The sequence below is a fragment of the Osmerus eperlanus genome, chromosome 5, assembly GCF_963692335.1.
Source record: "Osmerus eperlanus chromosome 5, fOsmEpe2.1, whole genome shotgun sequence".
Classification (NCBI taxonomy): domain Eukaryota; kingdom Metazoa; phylum Chordata; class Actinopteri; order Osmeriformes; family Osmeridae; genus Osmerus; species Osmerus eperlanus.
The window spans coordinates 1424561-1445513 of NC_085022.1; the positions used below are offsets into that span (position 1 = coordinate 1424561).

Here is a 20953-nt window from a genome sequence, read left to right on the forward strand (position 1 = left end):
TCACCTCAGATTTCCTAAAAATGTCCAAATATAAACGTTCTGAAGGTGAGTCCCACTTATCAAGGTTGCCCCAATTTGAGTTGAAGTACTTTATGGTTTAATATAATTTTTATATATATTTGAAAAATTCTAATGTCATACAATGATCTCATAGTGTACAGAAAAGACCGCTGACAAAGAGTTCATAAAAATATTCAGAGTGATTTTTTTTTACTATAATAAATCCTCGAAGGATTGTCCCGTTTTCCGTTGAAGGATGTGTCTGAGGACATGAATGTTCAGCTGGCAGATGCATTAGTGATTATCTGCTTAGTGCAGATTTACATGCCATCGGTCATTTAATAGCTTAATCCCACCTGTGCCCATTCCAGCCCTGCAGCTGAATGCCTCGTAATAGAGAGGTTAAAACAGCCGTGTCCTGACTTGCTAAGTAGGTGTATGTTTCCTAATCCTTCAACTCAATTACTAACAATTAATTTGTCTGTCTCCCCCGATTAATCAGTGATGGAGTTAGGAAAGCCTGCCATATTCAGGGAGGAAACTCCTCCCAACATCAATTGTTTGCTAAAAAAGCACCAATTCTATAAACAGATACTTATTTCCTGCTGTTTTACCACAGCAGTACACTAACATACCCCTGGACCTCATTATTTACTGTGCAACTCCTCAACCTCCATCAACTACATCTGCACCATGTGTTCCTGCAGCTGTCCCTACAGGTCTGGGTCACACCTACTTAAACAGACTCAAACTCAACGTGTTCACATATCGCCCTTTACTACTAAGCAGCAGTTACTCCTGTTCAAACGCAAGTCTAACTAATATAGTTGATTCTCGCCTCCTTTGCTGTAATGCATCGGATGCCGACTGCTTTTAGGCGTGAGCCTGGAAAGGAAGCAGCACAGCAGCACTTCCTGCCCAGAAGGAGCTCAACTAAAGACCTTGACTAATCATAAAAATAAGATTCACAATGTGAAAGGGAGGGTTATTTATAATAGAGGGAGATGGGGGGAGTTGGGGGTCAGATATAGTATTTCAGGTGCTTGCTAGCTTATTGGTCTGTGGGTGAATCTACTTCCATAAAGAGAAAGATGGGTCTTCCGTGGCCATCAGGGAATGCAATATATACCTACTTCTAACGCCATCAGCAAGCCACTGCCCAGTTGCTCCCATCCTCCTGCCAAAATCGCCTGCTCCCTGGTCTAGGTGAGAACTGCTCCTATTTCATCCTACTATGTTGCTGGTTCATTTCAAGACTTACTTGGATTTACAGAATTGATTGTTAACTGCTTGTTTTTCATTTGCACTGTGTTACTTTGGTTTGTGGATTAAGTTGTTACCCGGTGACTTTGTTCCTTTCTAAAGTGCTGCTGGTGTGTAGTTGTAAGATAGTCTGTGTTGGTTATATTGATGCATCACTTGTTTTTAATGTGTGTAATATGGGTCTTTGTAAACATCTGAGTCTTCACTTGAGATTGTAAAGATTCCTCAGCCTCTTTGCATGAAGTTTAGACAATTGAATTTGAGAGATATCTTGTTAAAATTATAAGTTTGGTAAAATCTGAATTTAGGATGGGATATCTCTGTTGTCTGATGAAGGGATGTGTTGAAACTTGATGTCATCGCAAACTATTTTGATGTAAATAATACGTCCCAGTTGAGGGCTAGCCTGCTGCAGCTGGTGTGTGACCTGTGTCTGCAGGGTGCTGACAGGAAGGCATGCGCCACGGCCAAACACACAACCTGGATGTTGGGGAATCTGCTTAGATAAGACAGGAGATTACCTTGGTATCGCGGAGGCGAGGTGTTATCGCTTTTAACCTGCAAGAATAATGTTGTATGACATTATGCGAATGTCTGATTGCCCTGAAGATGGATCTTTCTGTGACTTTTTTAATTAAGAGAAAACTATTTGATCAGGAATTAACTTCTATCAGTCCTGTATGTATAATGTGTCATATTGTTGAACCTAATTCCATCCCTCTGCTTTTGTGTTTTTTTGGTGACAATTTTTATATTTTTCTACATTTTAAAAGTTCTCATAACATTGTTTTACCACAAAAATTGCTTTCTCAGTCAGGGCTTTGCAAGGCTCTCAGTCTAGCCGCGTCTGAGCCCACAGGGAAGCAAAAGGATCCTCACAATACGTTTAACCCTTGTGTTCTCCTCGGGTCGTTCTGACCCATCAGTCATTGTGACCCACCGTCGTATTGCGACAACTTTACCTCATACAAAAACAAAGTGAAGCATTTTCTTTTAACCGTCGGGCTGTCTCAGACCCCCCACATTGCGAAGGTTAAAAGAAAAGTATTTTTATTTGTTTTTGTATTGGGTAAAATTGGGTAAACACAATGATGGTTCGTTATGAACCTTTGGGTCATGTGACCCGAAGGCAGCACGAGGGTTAACTGATCATGACAGTATGTTCTTACCGGCACACTGAAGAGCCTGTATTCATACAGGAGGAGGGGTGTTAACTACTGCAACCCCAGTCCCTGGCGAGACCCTGGCGAGACCCCGGCGATCTGTCCAGCCTGTATTTCAGGGGAGGGGTAATGCCTCGGCCATGTCAGAGATGTGCCACCAGGGCACAAGGGGCCTTAATAGAGGTGGTATCAGGTTTTTGATCATCTTCCAGAGCACAAACCTTCCATGACACAGCCACCCAAGAAGAACAGCCGGCCCCACATAGCTCTATCTTTATTTAGGTGATGCTTTTCCACGGCCAAAAAGCTTGTGTGGGTATCGAGTTTCTCCTCAGAGGAACAATCATGCATGAATGCATTGGATAGGGACATTCCATGCTAATGTGCAGCAGGGTTGCTGCTTGAGCCTCTTGGGTTCCTTCTTAAGATGCACTTCTCAATCTGTGTTTGGCTGAGATTCAGATCTAATTAGTTTTTGACAAAGATACTCATGTGAAATTAAACAAAACAAAAAAACTGTTAATTAACAACATGAGAATGGTAGTAAGATATTGTGATATTTAGAAAATCTGTTCAAGTAGTTTACCTCTTGTTTGTCCTCAGGGTGTGAAACCAAACAAACGCCATCATGTCAGAGTGAGTAGGAATCACAAAATAACTACTCAAATAATCCTGCTTTTTCCTTTACTTGATTTTAATTACATTAATCTCATTCTCTATAAACTAACCTTTCAGAAAAAAGATGTCCTCAAGTCGCAAGCATAGTCTGAAGGTAAGATGCAGTATATTACACTGCAAAAAAAAACAAAGACAACAGAATAAGGGTCATGTTACTAATTTTGCTCTCATACAGAGTTTGATGCTCGCCATCGCCAAGGGTTTACTGGAAGAAGAGGCGAAGGAGCAGGAGGAATGGAGGAAGAGGTACATGGAGGAGACCTGCCCTTCTCTGTCTCTGCCCAGAACCATGCAGGAGCTGCAGGTACCACAAACACATCTCTACGCTCTACTCCCATTTGGCTCTGATCAGCCCACAAAAACGGAATTGTGTCATTTAACTGATTTATAACTGTATGTTTTCTTAATTTGTTTAATGTATTATGAAACTTGAATATATAATGCTATATGTGTGAACTTGTGTTGCAGGAGCTCTGCAAAGAGATTCACCATAAGATTGATAGGATAGATGAGGAGAGATATGACCTGGAGAGCAAAGTCAACAAAAGTGCCAAGGAGGTATGGTCACTTTCCTCAACAAAAGCTTGTGTGCACAATGATTGTTTGTGTTCAAGCAAGTGCAACTGCTATAGCCTACTAACATTTAAACAAAACCTAACTCTAACCAACAAAAAGATTTAAAAAGTTCAAAGTATTTTCTCACTGGTTGCTACAGATTGAAGACATGCACATCAAGGTGCAGGACCTGAAGGGGAAATTCAAGAAGCCAGCTCTGAGGAAAGTGAGGATGTCAGCTGATGCCATGCTCAAGGCTCTGCTGGGCTCCAAACACACCGTGAACATGGATCTGAGGGCTAACCTGAAACAAGTGAAGAAGGAGGTCAAGGAGGAGGTGAGCATTTAACGCTATTTCATGTGGTTATTGACCTTACAGAGCCTTTAATTGATGTAAGATGCCCTTTTCAGACAGCTTTATAAATGCTATCTTAACCTTCAGAATGAAAGAAATGAACGGATTTGGGGATTTGGATTCTGTTTCATGAAACGTTTTTAAAAGTTTCTGGTCGTACTTGTCAAGGTGTTTCTGGTTAAGATGTTTCTGGTCGTACTGGTCAAGGTGTTTCTGGTTAAGATGTTCCTGGTCGTACTGGGCAAAGTGTTTCTGGTTAAGATGTTTCTGGTCATACTGGGCAAGGTGTTTCTGGTTAAGATGTTTCTGGCCGTACTGGTCAAGGTGTTTCTGGTTAAGGTGTTTCTGGTCCAGGTGTTTTTGGTTAAGATGTTCCTGGTTGTACTGGGCAAGGTGTTTCTGGTTAAGATGTTCCTGGTCGTACTGGTCAAGGTGTTTCTGGTTGTACTGGTCAAAGTGTTCCTGGTTAAGGTGTTCCTGGTCGTACTGGTCAAGGTGTTTTTGGTTAAGGTGTTTCTGGTCGTAGTGGTTAAGGTGTTTCTGGTTTAACCATTTTTACAGTTTATCAAACTTTAAAACACCTCTTAAAAAGCTAATTGATTAATATTCTTGAGTCTGGGCCAAACTGATGTACTTCCTCTTTCACTCTCTACTTTTAAAGGACAAAGAAGCTGTTGGCGACTGGCGTAAGAACATTGAGGACAAGGCTGACAGGAAGAAGATGTTTGAGACATCCTAGACGCTGAGCTGGAGGTCAAGGAGCAGGTGAGAGGAAACAAGACAAGCACACGCCATCATGTATCATCAGGTTCTACTGTAATGACTGTGATATATTCATCTACTCATCGTTCACATGTATGTTCAGTAGGGGCCCCCAAAGTTATGACGACTTGCTAGATATCTTTGCTAATAATTCATTTGCCCTGTTACAGGACACATAAGTGAGTGACGTTGGCTACTGCAGAACAAGGACAAGTCAATCATGGATTGCAGAAAGAAGATGCTTATTGCAACCATCTTTATGTCCCCATTGAATGCATCTCTACCTTTATTAACCAGTCCTTAAATGAATGACCACTGAACAACTGTTATCAACAACTGTGTATTTCTGTAAAACAACAAAGATAGATTTTATTGGGTGTGAACTCATTAGCAACAAAAACTTGCTTTAATAAATTGCTTTAAGATGACCAGTACTTTGTAGATTGGCTTTGTCTCTGTGCAGTTTTATTACTAGCACTTGACTGGATCAACAAGGCTTCCTAAACAGAAACCAGCAGTCATATGTTTCCCCCCGCCCAGAAAATCTGGGTTCACATCAACTTGACTTCAGGTAACAAAGATTAGATTCATGGTTGTGTTTATAATATTACTACATGACATGCTATAGAGCTGGAATGATTTAAAAACCATTGCATGAGGAGGTATGAAGCATGAATTCACAGCGGCTGCAAAAGTGGTGCCTTAGAAGAAGAAACATGAAGGCTAATATCCATCAAGCCCTGAGAGATCAAGGATGAGGGTAAGTTCTTCTTGGGAGTTTCTGTTCCTGCGTTTCTCTGTTAAATGTGTTTTCTAGTCTTTGAATGAGGTGTTTGCGTATCCTGTTTTGAATGAAAACACACCTTCAATGTTCAGTGTGGGTCATCAGATAGAAGAACAATATCTCAGAGTAAGGGTTAATATTTGCTTGGTTAGGGTTTAGTAAGGTATGGTAATATTTGCATGGCTTATCTTGGCTGGTCTAAATTGAGAACATATTTTAATCTATTGTTTTGTTGAGTCCAAAGTTCCACGGTGTAAACTGGCATCGTAGCAACTGTTCTCTTCTTTTTCTGTCGCGCAGAGAAAAAAGATCAGTTGGATAAAATGGAGAAACGGACACGTCAACACTAACGTCTGATGCCTGGAAGGTTCGGACAAGTCAGGCGCTTGTAAATCCTTTTATAAAGTTGCTTGACAGTTGTAAAACCGATTGTGTGTGAATGACTTCCCTCCCAGTCCCTGATAATGAGCCTTCTGCCATGTTTCTGAGTGTGGTCTGTCGGAGGACTCTTCTCTATTTGAATTACAGAGGATGCCTTCTGCTATATAAAAGATAGTAAAATAAGAACAACAATCTTGAAGGACAGGTTATTTATAATGGAGGCGCCCATGAAAGGGGGGTTGCGGGTGGGGGTGGTGAGGGGGTTGACTGGACTGTATTTCATGACCTTGCCAGCTCATTGGTTTGGGTTATAATCCCCTTCCATAAAGAGAAAGACAGGGATTTAGAGGGATATCACAGAATGCAATATATACCTTCTTAACGCTTGAACTGCCTGTGGTCTCTCTCCCCATCCCCTAACAAGCCTGCTCTGCTCTGCTCAGCGCCAAGGTGAGGACCAATCATTCTCTCTGTCCCTATGCTGCTCCTGCCTTTAGGACAGTTTCTGAGGAAAGTGAATCATTTACATTAAGTAATAATTGATATATTTTGTCTAAATGGTTGTGCATGTCATTTAATGATACAGCAGGGCCATTGTGTATGGTTATGTCTTTTGGAGGAATGATTTTGAGATGGCCTTTTAGTCTGTGTGTGAGAAGGAAGGGTTATTTCTGTCAAGCTTCTTTACATACTATGAGTTGTTGAAAGCATGTTTACTCATCTCTACGATTCATTTATTGATGTTTTAGTGATCCTCTGTTGGCCAATATCCATGAATTTTGAATCTTGCTTTCTTTTAAACGGTCGTTAAAATCTGTGAACTGGATTGTATTATCTGAAGACATCTTGAACATACAGATGACTTGTGGATTGCTGTAATATTAGATCAGGATGTTAAAGTAACAGCGCTACAGCAGAGTTTTAGGGAAATCATTTGTGATAACGTGGAGGCGTCTGGTGATTCTCAGCCAGTGAGTCTTGATATACGAACTGGTGATGGGGAGGCACGCTGTAAGGGTACACCACTACAAGTCATAAAATCACAAGCGATTCTCAAATGTTTTCCTTCCTGTCAACACCAAATCTGGGACATAAATTCAATCTAATTAGACAGATTTGACCTCATTCTGCTTAACCTATAAGCCTCAAACAATACTGCACATTTGGAATTTTCTTGTTTATATTTTAGGACATATTGTTATTATTGGCTTGCTAAGACTACTCTAGCTATGGGGAAGAGATGCCCCCTTCAGTGAAAGGTTAATGATGGCAGGTGCTGGAACCTCTTTGACTGTTCGGTTGAACCAAGTTAAGCACTGAGAATCCGTAATTATTGCAGAGCCCTGTAATCACACAGTGACTTGACAGCTCTGTGCAACTCTGTTGAACCCCCCTGACAAAGAGCTGGAAGTCCGAGCCAGCGAGGACAGCCCTCAGCAGTTATTTTTGAGACGTGCTCTAAGGTCTTGATCATCTCAGGGATGTTCCAGAAGGCCAATCTCCCTCCACCAGCTGTGGTGTTGGGTTACTATGACCTCCAGGAGACAAGCCACCCGTAACACAACTACTTAGGATGGGATCTGCCCACCGATTTAGATCTCAACCCAGCACCGATGATATGACAACTGTCTCCAAGGAAATGTCCCGTTGGATTAAAAAGACTGAGGGGGTATTCTTGACCGAGGGAATGACAGTGTTTTAGTTCATGAGAAAAATAGCAGCCATGTTCAGTTGAGCCAGTATGAACCTACACATGTTTGGCCAGTTTGACCCTTTTTGAATTATTGCTATGAAATAGAATTTAGCCAGTTTATGGGATGCAACGTGATGTATGTTGCTACATTTATTTGAACGAGGAAGTCCAGCTGTTAGAAACATAAATTTAAAACAACACCTATGTGTAAAAACACATCAGAATGATGCCATTGTGATTAAACAAACGTATGTCTAATGCAGGTCATTGACTCTCCTAGTCCTGTTTTCCATCTGCAGGGAGTGAGCACGCCCAGCCGCCAAGATGACAGAGTAAGTACACACTGTTACTTCATGTTTCTAAACCAAATTAATGAATCAACCCATGTTCACTAACACGCTTGTCATCCGTTTACAGCAAACGAATGTCCATGAGCCGTAAGCACAACATTAAGGTGAGAGATCTCTTGAAGTGGTTTAGCTAAGTGTTTTGTTTGCAGTGTTTTGCTAAGTGTTGTAGTGACTGTTTGAGTCGGAAAGTGAATCTGAAAGAGTCGTCAATTTGATTCCCAGAGCTGTATGTTGGGGGTTGCTAAGGACTTACTTGAGGCTGAAGCGAAAGAAAAGGTGGAAGAGAGGAAGAAGTACATGGAAGAGAACTGCCCTCCTCTGGACATGCCTCAGTCCAAGGAGGAACTCCTGGTGCGATGCTCACCTCACACATCACGTTTAGCAACACTGACGACGCGTAGTGTTTAGCTTAGCGTAGAATTGAAGTACCGAATAATAGTTCCTTACTGTAAAAAAACAAACAAACCTGCTTTATTCTACTCTAGGAATATTGCAGAACTTTGCACCAAAGTATTGATGTCATTGATGAAGAGAGGTACATCTTAGAGTGCAAAGCAAACATGGTAGTGGAAGAGGTAAGAACTGTCTAGCCTATTACTTTCAGTAATTTAGTTTATGTGTCTATGATGGTCACCTAAATCATGAACCCTTCTGCTTCAAACTCAAATGACCAGGTTAAGGACCTGAATATCAAAATAATTGACCTGAAGGGGAAGTTCAAGAAGCCAGCTCTGAAGAAAGTGAGGATGTCAGCTGACGCCATGCTCAAGGCTCTGCTGGGCTCCAAACACACCGTGAACATGGATCTGAGGTCCAGCCTGAAACAAGTGAAGAAGGAGGTCAAGGAGGAGGTGAGCATTTAACGCTATAAACCTGATAGAGCCTTTAATTAATTTTTAGAGTCAACGTTTTTTGACCAACACACTTGTTTTCTTGCACCTCCCCCTCCCCCGCCCCCTCTCCCTCTCCCTCTCCCTCTCCCTCCCCCTCTCCCTCCCCCTCTCACTCCCCCTCTCCCTCTCCCTCTCCCTCTCCCTCTCCCTCTCCCTCTCCCTCCCCCTCCCCCTCCCTCTCCCTCTCCCTCTCCCTCTCCCTCTCCCTCTCCCCCTCTCCCTCTCCCTCTCCCTCTCCCTCTCCCTCTCCCTCTCCCTCTCCCTCCCTCCCCCTCAATCCCCCTCCCTCCCCCTCTCACTCCCCTTCCCCCTCCCTCCCCTTCCTTCCCCCTCCCTCCCCCTCCCTCCCCCTCCCCCTCTCCCGCCCCCTCTCCCGCCCCCTCTCCCTCTCCCTCTCCCTCTCCCTCTCTCTCTCTCTCTCTCTCTCTCTCCCTCTCCCTCTCCCTCTCCCTCTCCCTCTCCCTCTCCCTCTCCCTCTCCCCCTCTCCCTCTCCCTCTCCCTCCCCCTATCCCTCCCCTCTCTCCCTGCAGGACAAGCAGTTGCGTGATGTTGGCGACTGGCGTAAGAACATTGAGGACAAGTCTGACATGGGAGGCAGGAAGAAGATGTTTGAGTCTGATGCGTAGATTGAAAGATTGTAAGACCGAAATGGATTTAAGTTACTGATATCTTTGTTTTGAGTAAACTTGTCATTTGTCTTTCATTCAAACCGCATGCTGCCACCTGCTACTCTGTGTGAAGACACGTCTTGACAGCGGTGTCTGACCTTCCGAGCATTAGTCTTCAGTTTCACACTCAAGTCCTTCATGAACACACTCTGTAAGTCGTTTATATGTTCACAATAACGCAATGCTTTCTAATAAACTGTCCTGTGAAAATCAGTTGATTTCAACGTTTTTTTTGTTCTCGTCCTAATCACATGTTGTTCTTCGAGTCCCGAGTCTGAATATAACCCAGCCACTGCAATGTTCCTCCCTACAGGAGGCGTGCGTGTCAGTCACCCGTATCTTGTTCTTTATACAACAGCTCACGTGTACAGCCCTCCAGTGGGACAGACATAGGCACTCCTGTCAGATGTCCAGTCTTGACAGGAGTGATTGGAATGTGTCTGTTTTGTAATGTTGTCCAGCTGCCTCTGTAATATGACCTACTCTGTAGAAGACTTGAAATATACTATTAAAGTTTACTGTAAGAACAGTTTACTATTCTCTTATGATGTTGTTTAAGAACATGTCTCTGAAATCACTTCAGTGACTGTTCGTACTTCCACTCTTGAGACCAAGATGACTATATCTTGAATATTGATGGTTTTGCTTGTTCTCAGTGCGCTAGGCCTGCTGTAGTGCTGGTGCTTTACTACTGGCAATGACACAGTATCTGTGTAGAACCTGCTTTTGAAGCAATAGGTCAAAGGTGAGTTTCATTACATGTCCACTTATTGGCACAATATCGTTAAGTCTTCTGTGTGTAACAGAACTCCTCTCAGCAGAAAGGTGAGAATACACTTTTCTGAATTTTGTTAACCAATGAAATCTTGCACATAATCTGCTTTTGACTTTTCATTTCCCCATTCAACAGGCACAGGGTATTCTGAAGGAGATCTTTTGACATACGGTACATTTCTCGATTTGAAAACGTTTGTGTTTGTGCGCAGTAGACAATATGCTTGACACAATACTAACACCGATCGCTTTCATCACTCAAAATCTGAAAGTAACTGGCATGTATGGTATACACCGTAAATTTGTAAGCCATCCTAGTTAAATAAATAAGCAATAAAACCAGATTAACAATCTGTAAAGGTTGGATATTTATACTGCATGAGAGCTGCAGGGAGGGGCTTATGTCTTGAGTTACAGAGGCTAGCTGAACCATTGGTCTACAGAGACTCCTCTTTCATACTGATTTCTGCTGAGCCAACACAGAATGTGATTAAAACCCACATAGCAGTAAAGCCCCTGGGGCAAACCTGATTGAAGTCCTGCTCAGCTCTCTGTCCAACATAGCAGGTAAGCTCACATCCTGCTGTCTCCTCACTCTCCACCTCTCCACCTGCTCTGGTGTGCGTTCAGCATCGCTCCTCACTCTCCACCTGCTCTGGTGTGCGTTCAGCATCGCTCCTCACTCTCCACCTGGTCTGGTGTGCGTTCAGCATCGCTCCTCACTCTCCACCTGCTCTGGTGTGCGTTCAACATCGCTCCTCACTCCACCTGCTCTGGTGTGCGTTCAGCATCGCTCCTCACTCTCCACCTGCTCTGGTGTGCGTTCAGCATCGCTCCTCACTCCACCTGCTCTGGTGTGCGTTCAGCATCATTCCTCACTCTCCACCTGCTCTTGTGTGTGTTCAGCATCGCTCCTCACTCCACCTGCTCTGGTGTGCGTTCAGCATCATTCCTCACTCTCCACCTGCTCTGGTGTGCGTTCAGCATCATTCCTCACTCTCCACTTGCTCTGGTGTGCGTTCAGCATCATTCCTCACTCTCCACCTGCTCTGGTGTGCGTTCAGCATCGCTCCTCACTCCACCTGCTCTGGTGTGCGTTCAGCATCATTCCTCACTCTCCACCTGCTCTGGTGTGCGTTCAGCATCATTCCTCACTCTCCACCTGCTCTGGTGTGCGTTCAGCATCATTCCTCACTCTCCACCTGCTCTGGTGTGCGTTCAGCATCATTCCTCACTCTCCACCTGCTCTTGTGTGTGTTCAGCATCGCTCCTCACTCCACCTGCTCTGGTGTGCGTTCAGCATCATTCCTCACTCTCCACCTGCTCTTGTGTGTGTTTAGCATGGTTCCTCACTCTCCACCTGCTCTGGTGTGCGTTCAGCATCGCTCCTCACTCCACCTGCTCTTGTGTGTGTTCAGCATCACCGGCATTTAACCCGTTCCTCTGTCCCTCCTGTTCTGGATTAGTCCTCTTCCCTTCTGGAAACTTGAGATCAGACCAGAGTACTCAGATCTCTGTGTGTTCATCAGAAAGACAGTGAGATGGTCACAATCTGAACTTCACAGCACCAACCTATTAGAGCAGAGATCTGTACCAACAGGCACACTGAAACAAAGTTGGTGCTTGATTTGAGACAATTTCAATAATAAAAAATGATTGCTTCCATTTGTGATGTGAAACCACCAGTGTGTTTGGTATTAATATGAATTATGTTTTCTGATCCTTTGCATGAGTTGCATGATAACGCATATTGGTGTCTGATTGCAGATCGTGACGTTAATGCAATACCGCATGTGCTACACCATTGATATATAAATCTCCAACTAATTTTGTGGTGTTTTAGATGGGAAGATAAAGCAATTTCCAAAACTTAATTTTAGGCCAGTTTAAATCATAATTTATATCTACATAATATCTATATCTAATTTAGTATATGTATAAATACATATTTAAAGTAAATATACTGTCTTTACCAAGGCCGTAGCCATGGAGTCAACATTGGGGGGGACGAATTACATTTTTTATGATAATTTGGGACAGCGTGCGTGGTTGCCTGTCGTAGCCTAGCACATTTATATATTTTTATATTAATATATTGGGGGGGACATTTTGACCAGATTTGAATATTGAGGGGGATGTGTCCCCCCAAATATGTATTATGATTACGGCCTTGGTCTTTACCAGGTATCAATACACCCTTTGTGTCTTCAGACATAGCTTTTGTTTGTATGATGTTTGTAGCAGAGTAACTTGACAGAGCAGACAGCATGACTTAGGGACAGCACGACACAGTCCCTCACAGTGCCTTCTAGCCCGGCTGTCTCCGTGATGCCGTCTAGTACCTTAAGGATTAGTAGCACATGCCAAAGTGTTGGGTTATTAATGACCCCTTGATGACAAGTGTGCCAGAAGAGCAGTCCTTAGGAGACAGCTGGTTCCATTCTCTCACACTGCTCACCTTTAGAAGGGTACGCCCTTCCTTGAACTCCTCAGGAGTTTCAGATGGGAAATTAAATATGCATCACACAACAGGATTGGGATTCTGATTCATCCATGTGTTTTTTTTGTTTGGTTATTATTTCATAAAATTATGCAAAATTACTAAACTGTCATATTTATCTTATGCAGATCTGTTCTGTTGGTGTTGAGGATGACCATATAGCCAAGATGTCTGAGTGAGTTCCATAATGCATCACTGCAACTAACAACATTCAGTATCTATACAAAACATGACTTGAGCAGAAAGCAGAAAGTCTTGGTCAAATACTTTTCATCATTTTGCTCTCTACTGTTCCACATCTACAATGTGCCACTAGGGTCCTTCTTTACTTTCATTCACATCTTTATGTTCCGTTTTAGGAAGAAAATGTCGTCAAGCCGCAAGGATCATCTGAAGGTGAGGAGTTGTACATTCATTTTAAAGGTGTTTGGTGCAAGGTCGGCTCCAATGGGGGCATTGGGGGGCAATCCCCCCCCAAATGTAATGATGTGCCCCCTCAAAAAATAATTTTGTTAAAGTATAAATAAGAAATACTGGCATTGGCTAAAAATTAAATATCAAGATGGCTACACTTTCCTGCAGAATATGCAGGTCTCCTCTTATTTTAACTCTCATACATGCTTTGTAAATGCGTGTCCCCCATGTGCCCCCCATGTGCCCCCCATGTGTCCCCCATGTGCCCCCCATGTGCCCCCCATGTGCCCCCCATGTGCCCCCCGCCGAGTCTGTGCTGGTGTTAGTTTTGAATTGGCGGTGTAATCCCAATCCTTACCTGTTTCTGTGTGTTGTCTCGAGCATGGTGCCCCTGATCGCTAAAAGCCTGTAGAGGCAGAGGCTGTGGAGGCAGAGGGAGATAGAGTCAGGTACATGGAGGAGGCAGAGGGAGATAGAGTCAGGTACATGGAGGAGGCAGAGGGAGATAGAGTCAGGTACATGGTGGAGGCAGAGGAAGATAGAGTCAGGTACATGGAGGAGGCAGAGGGAGATAGAGTCAGGTACATGGTGGAGGCAGAGGAAGATAGAGTCAGGTACATGGAGGAGGCAGAGGAAGATAGAGTCAGGTACATGGAGGAGGCAGAGGAAGATAGAGTCAGGTACATGGAGGAGGCAGAGGGAGATAGAGTCAGGTACATGGTGGAGGCAGAGGGAGATAGAGTCAGGTACATGGTGGAGGCAGAGGGAGATAGAGTCAGGTACATGGAGGAGGCAGAGGAAGATAGAGTCAGGTACATGGTGGAGGCAGAGGGAGATAGAGTCAGGTACATGGAGGAGGCAGAGGGAGATAGAGTCAGGTACATGGAGGCAAACTGCCCCCCCCCCGGACTTGCCCAGTTTATCGCAGGAGCTACAGGTGACAAATCAGGAAAAACTGGTTGAGATCTTTGATTATCACAATGAAACGTCCTCAAAAGTTGTTTTTTCTTCTCCTGCCGACCAACTGCAGGAACTGTGCAAAGATCCATCAGAGAGTGGATAAGATTGACGAGGAGAGATACGACTTGGCAAGTAAAGTTGGAAAGTGTGAGAAAGAGGTGCCTACATGACCAGGATCCTGTTCTGGGTGCCTGCATGGGGGGCTCCGTCTGGCTGGCCTGCGGTATTTCACACCCCATCAGATGGATGACTTGAAGATAAAGGTGCAGGACTTGAAGGGCAAGTTCTAGAAGCCAGCTCTGAGGAAAGTGAGGATGTCCGCTGACTCCATGCTCCAGGCTCTGCTGGGCTCCAAACACAAGGTCTCCATGGACCTGAGAGCCAACCTCAAACAAGTGAAGAAGGAGGTCAAGGAGGAGGTGAGGGCCAATTTGAAAACCTTAATTTCAGTTTCCATCCCTGTTGAACTGACCTTTCCAGCATAACAGTGGCATGAACACAGGTCTCTCCTGAACTTGCACTCTCACCTGTCCTCTTAACAGGACAAAGAAGCATTTGGTTACTGGCATAAACACATTGAGGACAAGGCTGACAGGAAGAAGATGTTTGAGACGTCCTAAAACCCACTGCACAGCTCACTGTGTCTTAAGAACTCACCAGCCCTGGTTTGACTTTGTCTTGGACTTATAATTGTGTTATGTTCATTTAGCAAAAACTTGTATCCAAAGCGACATACGGGGGGATTTGAACCTCTTGATCTGTAATCAGGCTCTACCACTGAGTCCACCCCCTGAGTGTGATGGTAGAAGTCAGATGTGGATTCATGTGAGCATGCTGCTAAACTTCAGACTGGGTGATGTTTTCATATCACTATTGTTTGATTCTTTACAGACTTACAGACAAGTACCACAGTCTATGTCTGTGTCAATGATAAATAGTGCAGTGGAGGAGCAGTAAGGATGTGTCGCCCTCTACAGGTGAGTGATAAAACCCTCTGGCAGTGTCCCACTCACACATTCAGAGGTGTATCCTCCCTGACTAATGTTTACTCTGTGGACATATCGGTTACTGTCTGATCACTTTGCTTGATGTATGACTATGTTTAGCCTGTGTTCTGCACCTCTCTGTCACCAACCGTCTATGGAGGAGGGGATCCCTGGTTTCTGACATTTTCTCTCAAATGAGTTTTTCTGGGAGTATCTCCTTGTTTTCCTTGAGGGTTTAGGTTGGTTGAGGGACAGTTCTGTGGGCATATGTGAAGCCCTCTGTAACATTGCTTGTAAAAAGGGCTATACAAATACATTTGATTTGATTTAGGGTCAGGATGTAATGTACAGGTGGCCTTGTAGTGTCCAGTTCTTAACTCTTTACTCTTAACAAGATATTTTAGGATCCTTTTATGGTATCTTGACATCTCAATCCCCAAATCTGGATTTACTTCAGCTACTCCACCCTAGTGTAGTCTCTGATCTTGATGCTCAGGAGAAAGTTGACTCACTGTTCATATCACGCTTCATCCAGGTCTGCAGAGCTCAATGTTCTACATGGGTCAGGCTCGATGCTCTACATAGATCAGGCTCGATGTTCTACATAGATCAGGCTCGATGCTCTACATGGATCAGGGTCGATGCAAATTAGAGAAATAATAGATTTGTTCCGTGTGCTCCTGAAAGACACATCATAATCAAGTGAAAAACAAACTTTTAAAGACAAACACTCCAGTTTCATTTGTTTTGGTGCTTCCTCAAACGCATGAAGTGAACACGGTCAGTTATCAGAAGTGAGCACGCTCAGTTATCAGAAGTGAGCACGCTCAGTTATCAGAAGTGAACACGGTCAGTTATCATAAGTGAACACAGTCAGTTATCAGAAGTGAACATGGTCAGTTATCAGATGTGAACACAGTCAGTTGTCAGAAGTGAACGCGGTCAGTTATCAACCACAAGCCCTCTCTAGGACACAGCAGAGGACTTCATGATTGTCTTCAAATGTGTTTAACCACTGAGGGCAAAAGAGCTGGGATTTACCACCAAACAATCCTAAATAACATGTCGGGTTTTGTTGTTTAGTTCCTCTTTAAGCATTTTAGAACTTAGTCCACTGTTCTTAGATAGAAATGCCCAAAACAGTTCTCTTTTTTCATGAACAAAAGGACAAAGACAGAGACATCTAGAAACATTCTGTCGTACAGAGACCTGGGTGGCAGTATCCTCCCAAGTTACAAGTCAAACATTGAATACACATAGAATACATAGAACACATAGAATACATAGAACACATAGAATACATAGAACACATAGAATACATAGAACATAGAATGAGGCCCCCCAACCCCCCCCCCCCCCCCCAATCCCCCCGACTGGCCTGTGTGCGAATCAACCTAGCATCAATCAGCCTGTTCTCCTAAACTATGCCTGTTTACTTTCACCTCTCGTTGTTTAAACTGAACACGTTTGGAGTGCATGAAGTTCATGTAATTATAGGTCAGACAGGACACACAGAACGCTGAGGTACATCTCTGCGTGCTTTCTACCACCAAGAAGAACCACAAGATGTCAGTACATGACTTTTCTGCTTGTTTCACTTCCTGACTCACTCTCACTCTTGCCTTTGACCTTCATTCTCAGCTGCCAACAAACATTTCTTTCTTGCCAACTGCTTTTCTCTCCAGAGTCAGCCTGTCACTATGTAAAACTGAGGAGGACTTAGTGCACTTGACACACACTCAAGGAGAAAACTTCACCCCCCCAGAATAGCAGCAAAACAGAACTATACGCCACATTGACATCAATTAAGTCAATATCGGTATCAACTTATTGGAAGGAACATGGGTCTTCCTTTTTATGATCTGTGAACTGTGTTTTGTTCAAAAAGGCTTTCGCAAGACTGCCATGTTCTGCAGTGTCTAACTTTAATCCTCTCCTCTGTTGCTCACTTGAAACTCGATCCCGTCTTTCAGATGGAATGGTCCGGAATGTCCTGTGTCCTACTGTATCGTGTACGGACCTCAAGGCTCCTACTGACCCGCAGATAACTCATTGGAGGAGACATTTTATGAGGCCAAGGAGAAACGGCCTATGGTATTTAAGGAGCTCGTGGGCCTATTGGTCTAAGATGTGTTCACACCCATAAACAGTACCTTGTTTTTCTGCTGAGTCAACACTTACCCACATAAAAACCCTGTACATTTTTCCACAGTCTGTGACTTGCCAGTGCTTCCCTTTCCTCCAGCAAGTGCCTCCTCACCTCCTCGCCGCCTTCTTCTCTCGTAGGTGAGAATCTGTGTGTTCCGCTTGTTTTGTCTGCACTGGCTAAAAGGGAACTCTTTATTGGGTGATTGCACACATAAAACCGATGCCATTTCACCTGTACACCCTTAGAATACAGATTATCGTGTATCATTCAGTTACAGTTTGTGAACATGTTGGTGGTAATTTTGTCAGGCCTTTGATCCTCAAAGCCAGTAGATGCTGACAGCTTCTAAGACAGCTGTAGAGTTATCTGATCCAAGCCTGGCTTTGCTGGCTTGTGTTAGGAATTGTCACTCCTCTGGTACAGTACAGCAGCTCTTCTGGCTAACACAATAATATGCTGGTAAAAGGGATGAATTACCTTTGAACTCATTCAGATTAAACTAGCCTACAGAACGTGATGACCTAGAAAAGGACACAGATTGTCTGAGCTAGTCGTCATTGTGACGGAGTCTCCAGTAGATGTGTTCCTGTTTGGAGGGTTCTGCCTTCATCTCTGCCACAGTAGTTTGCATGTCCTGTTTCCTGATGAAAGATGCTTTTGTTTATGAGTCACAATCATTATTAACAGGTGTGATTAGACACGTATGCTTATATATTGTTTTCTTCTTGTGATGGGTCTGAAAATAGTGACACTTTAAACGAGTACTAGTAATTTAGCCATATTCATCAATTGAATGATTAATTTATGAATCTGCTTATGAGTTATGAAAGTTCAGTGTCTGTAGCTTTTGAAATTGTACAAAGCAACTGTAAAAAATGTCAGTGTTGACATTTGACCTTAACTAACCCAAATTAGCTCAATAACAACTGATCCGCCTGGTCTCAGCTAACCAAGGGGCTCCTGTTTCCAGTACAGACAAAAACTGGAACAAGACATTTCTAAATTTAGAAAAGTACTTTCTGACAAACCTCCGATGAACAGCGTCTGGTCCTAACAGCGTCTGGTCCTGAGCAGATCAATGTGAAAACAAAGATCAATAAAACAATTCCATGTTTTGTAAAGGGGCAACTCCTGTTTACAATTAAACAGAATCAAGATCTGAATTAAAATGTAATTCTTAATTCTGAAGATATAGAATGTTCACCAAATGTTTATTGTTGATGTGCTGTAATAGAGATGAGATGCGCTGTGCATCCTTGTACCATTTAAACCCTTGGATCCTGCTTCTTTCTAGCTCACTGACAGGAGTCACATTGTCCTGTATCTTTTAACAGGGGTTGAAAAACAAAAACTGCCAACATGTCTGAGTAAGTATGCCTTCTTTTGTTTGTAAAGAAATCACAAAATACACAGTGAAATATGTGGGGAAACATATATATATATATGTATGAAGTAAACATTAAATTACACGTATTGACATGGATAATCTGCCTAATTATGTGATGTTAGTGTATTTTAACTTTAACTATCATCACAGGAAAAAGATGACATCGAGCCGCAAGCACCATCTGAAGGTAAACATCTTGTCACAGCATCAAACGTGTTCGTAGGTCATTGTTAGTGATCATTATGTATTGAATAGAAACAAAACAAAAATCGGCAGTCATCATTCAGGGTTGTTTGCAACATTTTCTATTCCAGTATTGAGATGGGAAGGTTAAATATAATCTACTCAAATGCAAGGCTACAGAGAGAACACATTTACTAGAAGCTCCAGAATAATAGGAAACTTCTGTGTTTTTGCATTTACACATTATAAGTTATTATAGAATCGATCTATATTTTCACTACAGAACCATGACTTGTTCATTTTAAACTTATGAGGTTCGATTATTGTCTCTTGAACAAAACAAAAACCATCCCTCTGCTCTTCACCCAGACTTGCAGAGTCCTACCTCCACTAAACCCATACTCAGTACTTAACTGAATATGATTTCAATTGGATTAGACTCTAATCATTAGAGTGTGTGGTTTTAAAATGTCCCCGTTCCTGTCCTGTGCAGAGCCTGGTGCTTTCGGTGGCTGCTGGCCTGCTGGAGCAGGAGGTGAAGGAGATCGCGGAGGAGAAGGAGAGGTTCATGGCAGAGGCCTGCCCCCCCATGGACCTGCCATCAGGAGGCCAGCAGGAGCTGATGGTACGAGGAGCCCCTTCACCCAACCTTGATCACGTCCAAACTTAGCGTACATCACAATCCATGTGTGGTACCACGTGAACCCATGATGAACCCTGGCACACCAGTGATATGCTGTTACTCTCAATGTATAAAGACTTTTTTTGGGGGTAGAAGATTTATAGGCTGATGTCATTTTGGCAAGACATTCAGTAATGAGTACTAGAATGATGTGTCTTTGTCCCAATAGGAGTACTGCAAAAAACTGGGTCAGTTGAGTGAGAAGAGTGATGAGGAGAGGTATGATGCAGAGGCCAAAGTAACAAAGGCACAGAAAGAGGTACAGTCCATAGCAAACACACATGTATATATATATAACCAACTGTACTCCTGAGGTCACGCTTTGAAGTTGACCCATTTCTCTGTTCACAGATTGAGGATCTGAAGTTCAAAGTAACAGAACTGCAGCCAGTGAAGAAGCCAGCTCTGAAGAAGGTCCGTATGTCCGCTGACTCCATGCTCCAGGCTCTGCTGGGCTCCAAGCACAAGGTGACCATGGATCTGAGGTCCAACCTCAAACAAGTGAAGAAGGAGGTCAAGGAGGACGTAAGTGTCTGACGACATAAAAAGGAAAAGGTTTTCAATCTGTAATGAATGCAGCTCTCTTTGAATAGTTCATTATCCTTCGTAGTGTCATGTCCTAAAATGAAACACTGTCTTGATGTACAGACCACAGAAGCTGGCGACTGGCGTAAGAACATTGAGGATAAGGCTGACAGGAAGAAGATGTTTGAGACATCCTAAACACTTCCTCTTTAGGTTGGTAGCAGTTCTTTGGGAATGTATATAAAACTTTCTTTACTGAATTTAAATGACCTGTTTAATTTAAAACCTTCCCATTTTAATGCAACTTTATTTTGTATTATACTACCAACAGAGGCACTTGGTGGCTGGCTTGAGAACAAGGAGAGCGTGGCTGGCATGGATATCAGAAAGAGAATGTTTCAGTGTACAACTTGATTTAAAAGACTAATAGGTTTTTATATTCAAGTTCCATCAAATGTTTATCTCATGTTGTACTGTTGCAAAGAGGAGCTTGTTCGTGGATCGGTTATACAAATTGTCAAGTACAGGCATCTTGTAAAAAATTGTCCAAACTGCAGTAATTTAATAAATGCTTTGAATTAATAGGCCCACAGTGTTAAGTTTTCTTCTTGGAATCTCTACATCCATCAAGGGACATTTCTTTGCACGTCAATTGGACTTTTGAGTACTCTTAAAAGGTTATTAATAATACTCCAAATAAAAAATATTATGATAGCCATTTTTTAACTATGCTTTAGCTCAGCTGTTAGAAAATGCTGATTCCACTTTTAACAAACTTTGATGTTTGAGCTTTTGTAAACCCTTTGCAAGGTTGGTAACTGTAATTGTTTAACGTCTAAATGCCTTT

The 20953-nt window shown here is 43.0% G+C and overlaps 3 protein-coding genes and 1 pseudogene across 3 annotated transcripts; all 4 read left to right on the plus strand.

The window, feature by feature from the left end:
- Positions 1-3039: 3039 nt before the first annotated feature.
- Positions 3040-5197, plus strand: LOC134020736 (troponin I, fast skeletal muscle-like). The gene is made up of 7 exons (XM_062460950.1): positions 3040-3062; positions 3162-3198; positions 3280-3408; positions 3573-3662; positions 3820-3996; positions 4676-4779; positions 4947-5197. Exons 1-6 carry the CDS (start codon positions 3055-3057, stop codon positions 4751-4753), a joined length of 519 nt encoding a protein of 172 aa, XP_062316934.1. The 5' UTR covers positions 3040-3054; the 3' UTR covers positions 4754-4779; positions 4947-5197.
- A 1170-nt stretch (positions 5198-6367) lies between these two features.
- LOC134020735 (troponin I, fast skeletal muscle-like) lies at positions 6368-9759 on the plus strand. The gene is made up of 7 exons (XM_062460949.1): positions 6368-6391; positions 7915-7966; positions 8052-8088; positions 8207-8335; positions 8470-8559; positions 8659-8835; positions 9409-9759. Exons 2-7 carry the CDS (start codon positions 7959-7961, stop codon positions 9502-9504), a joined length of 537 nt encoding a protein of 178 aa, XP_062316933.1. The 5' UTR covers positions 6368-6391; positions 7915-7958; the 3' UTR covers positions 9505-9759.
- Positions 9760-12972: 3213 nt separating this feature from the next.
- LOC134020599 (troponin I, fast skeletal muscle-like) lies at positions 12973-14978 on the plus strand (annotated as a pseudogene).
- Positions 14979-17381: 2403 nt separating this feature from the next.
- Positions 17382-20693, plus strand: LOC134020738 (troponin I, fast skeletal muscle-like). Its single transcript, XM_062460952.1, has 8 exons — positions 17382-17466; positions 18624-18696; positions 18867-18903; positions 19393-19524; positions 19751-19840; positions 19933-20106; positions 20230-20319; positions 20438-20693. Exons 2-7 carry the CDS (start codon positions 18689-18691, stop codon positions 20302-20304), a joined length of 516 nt encoding a protein of 171 aa, XP_062316936.1. The 5' UTR covers positions 17382-17466; positions 18624-18688; the 3' UTR covers positions 20305-20319; positions 20438-20693.
- Positions 20694-20953: the final 260 nt, after the last annotated feature.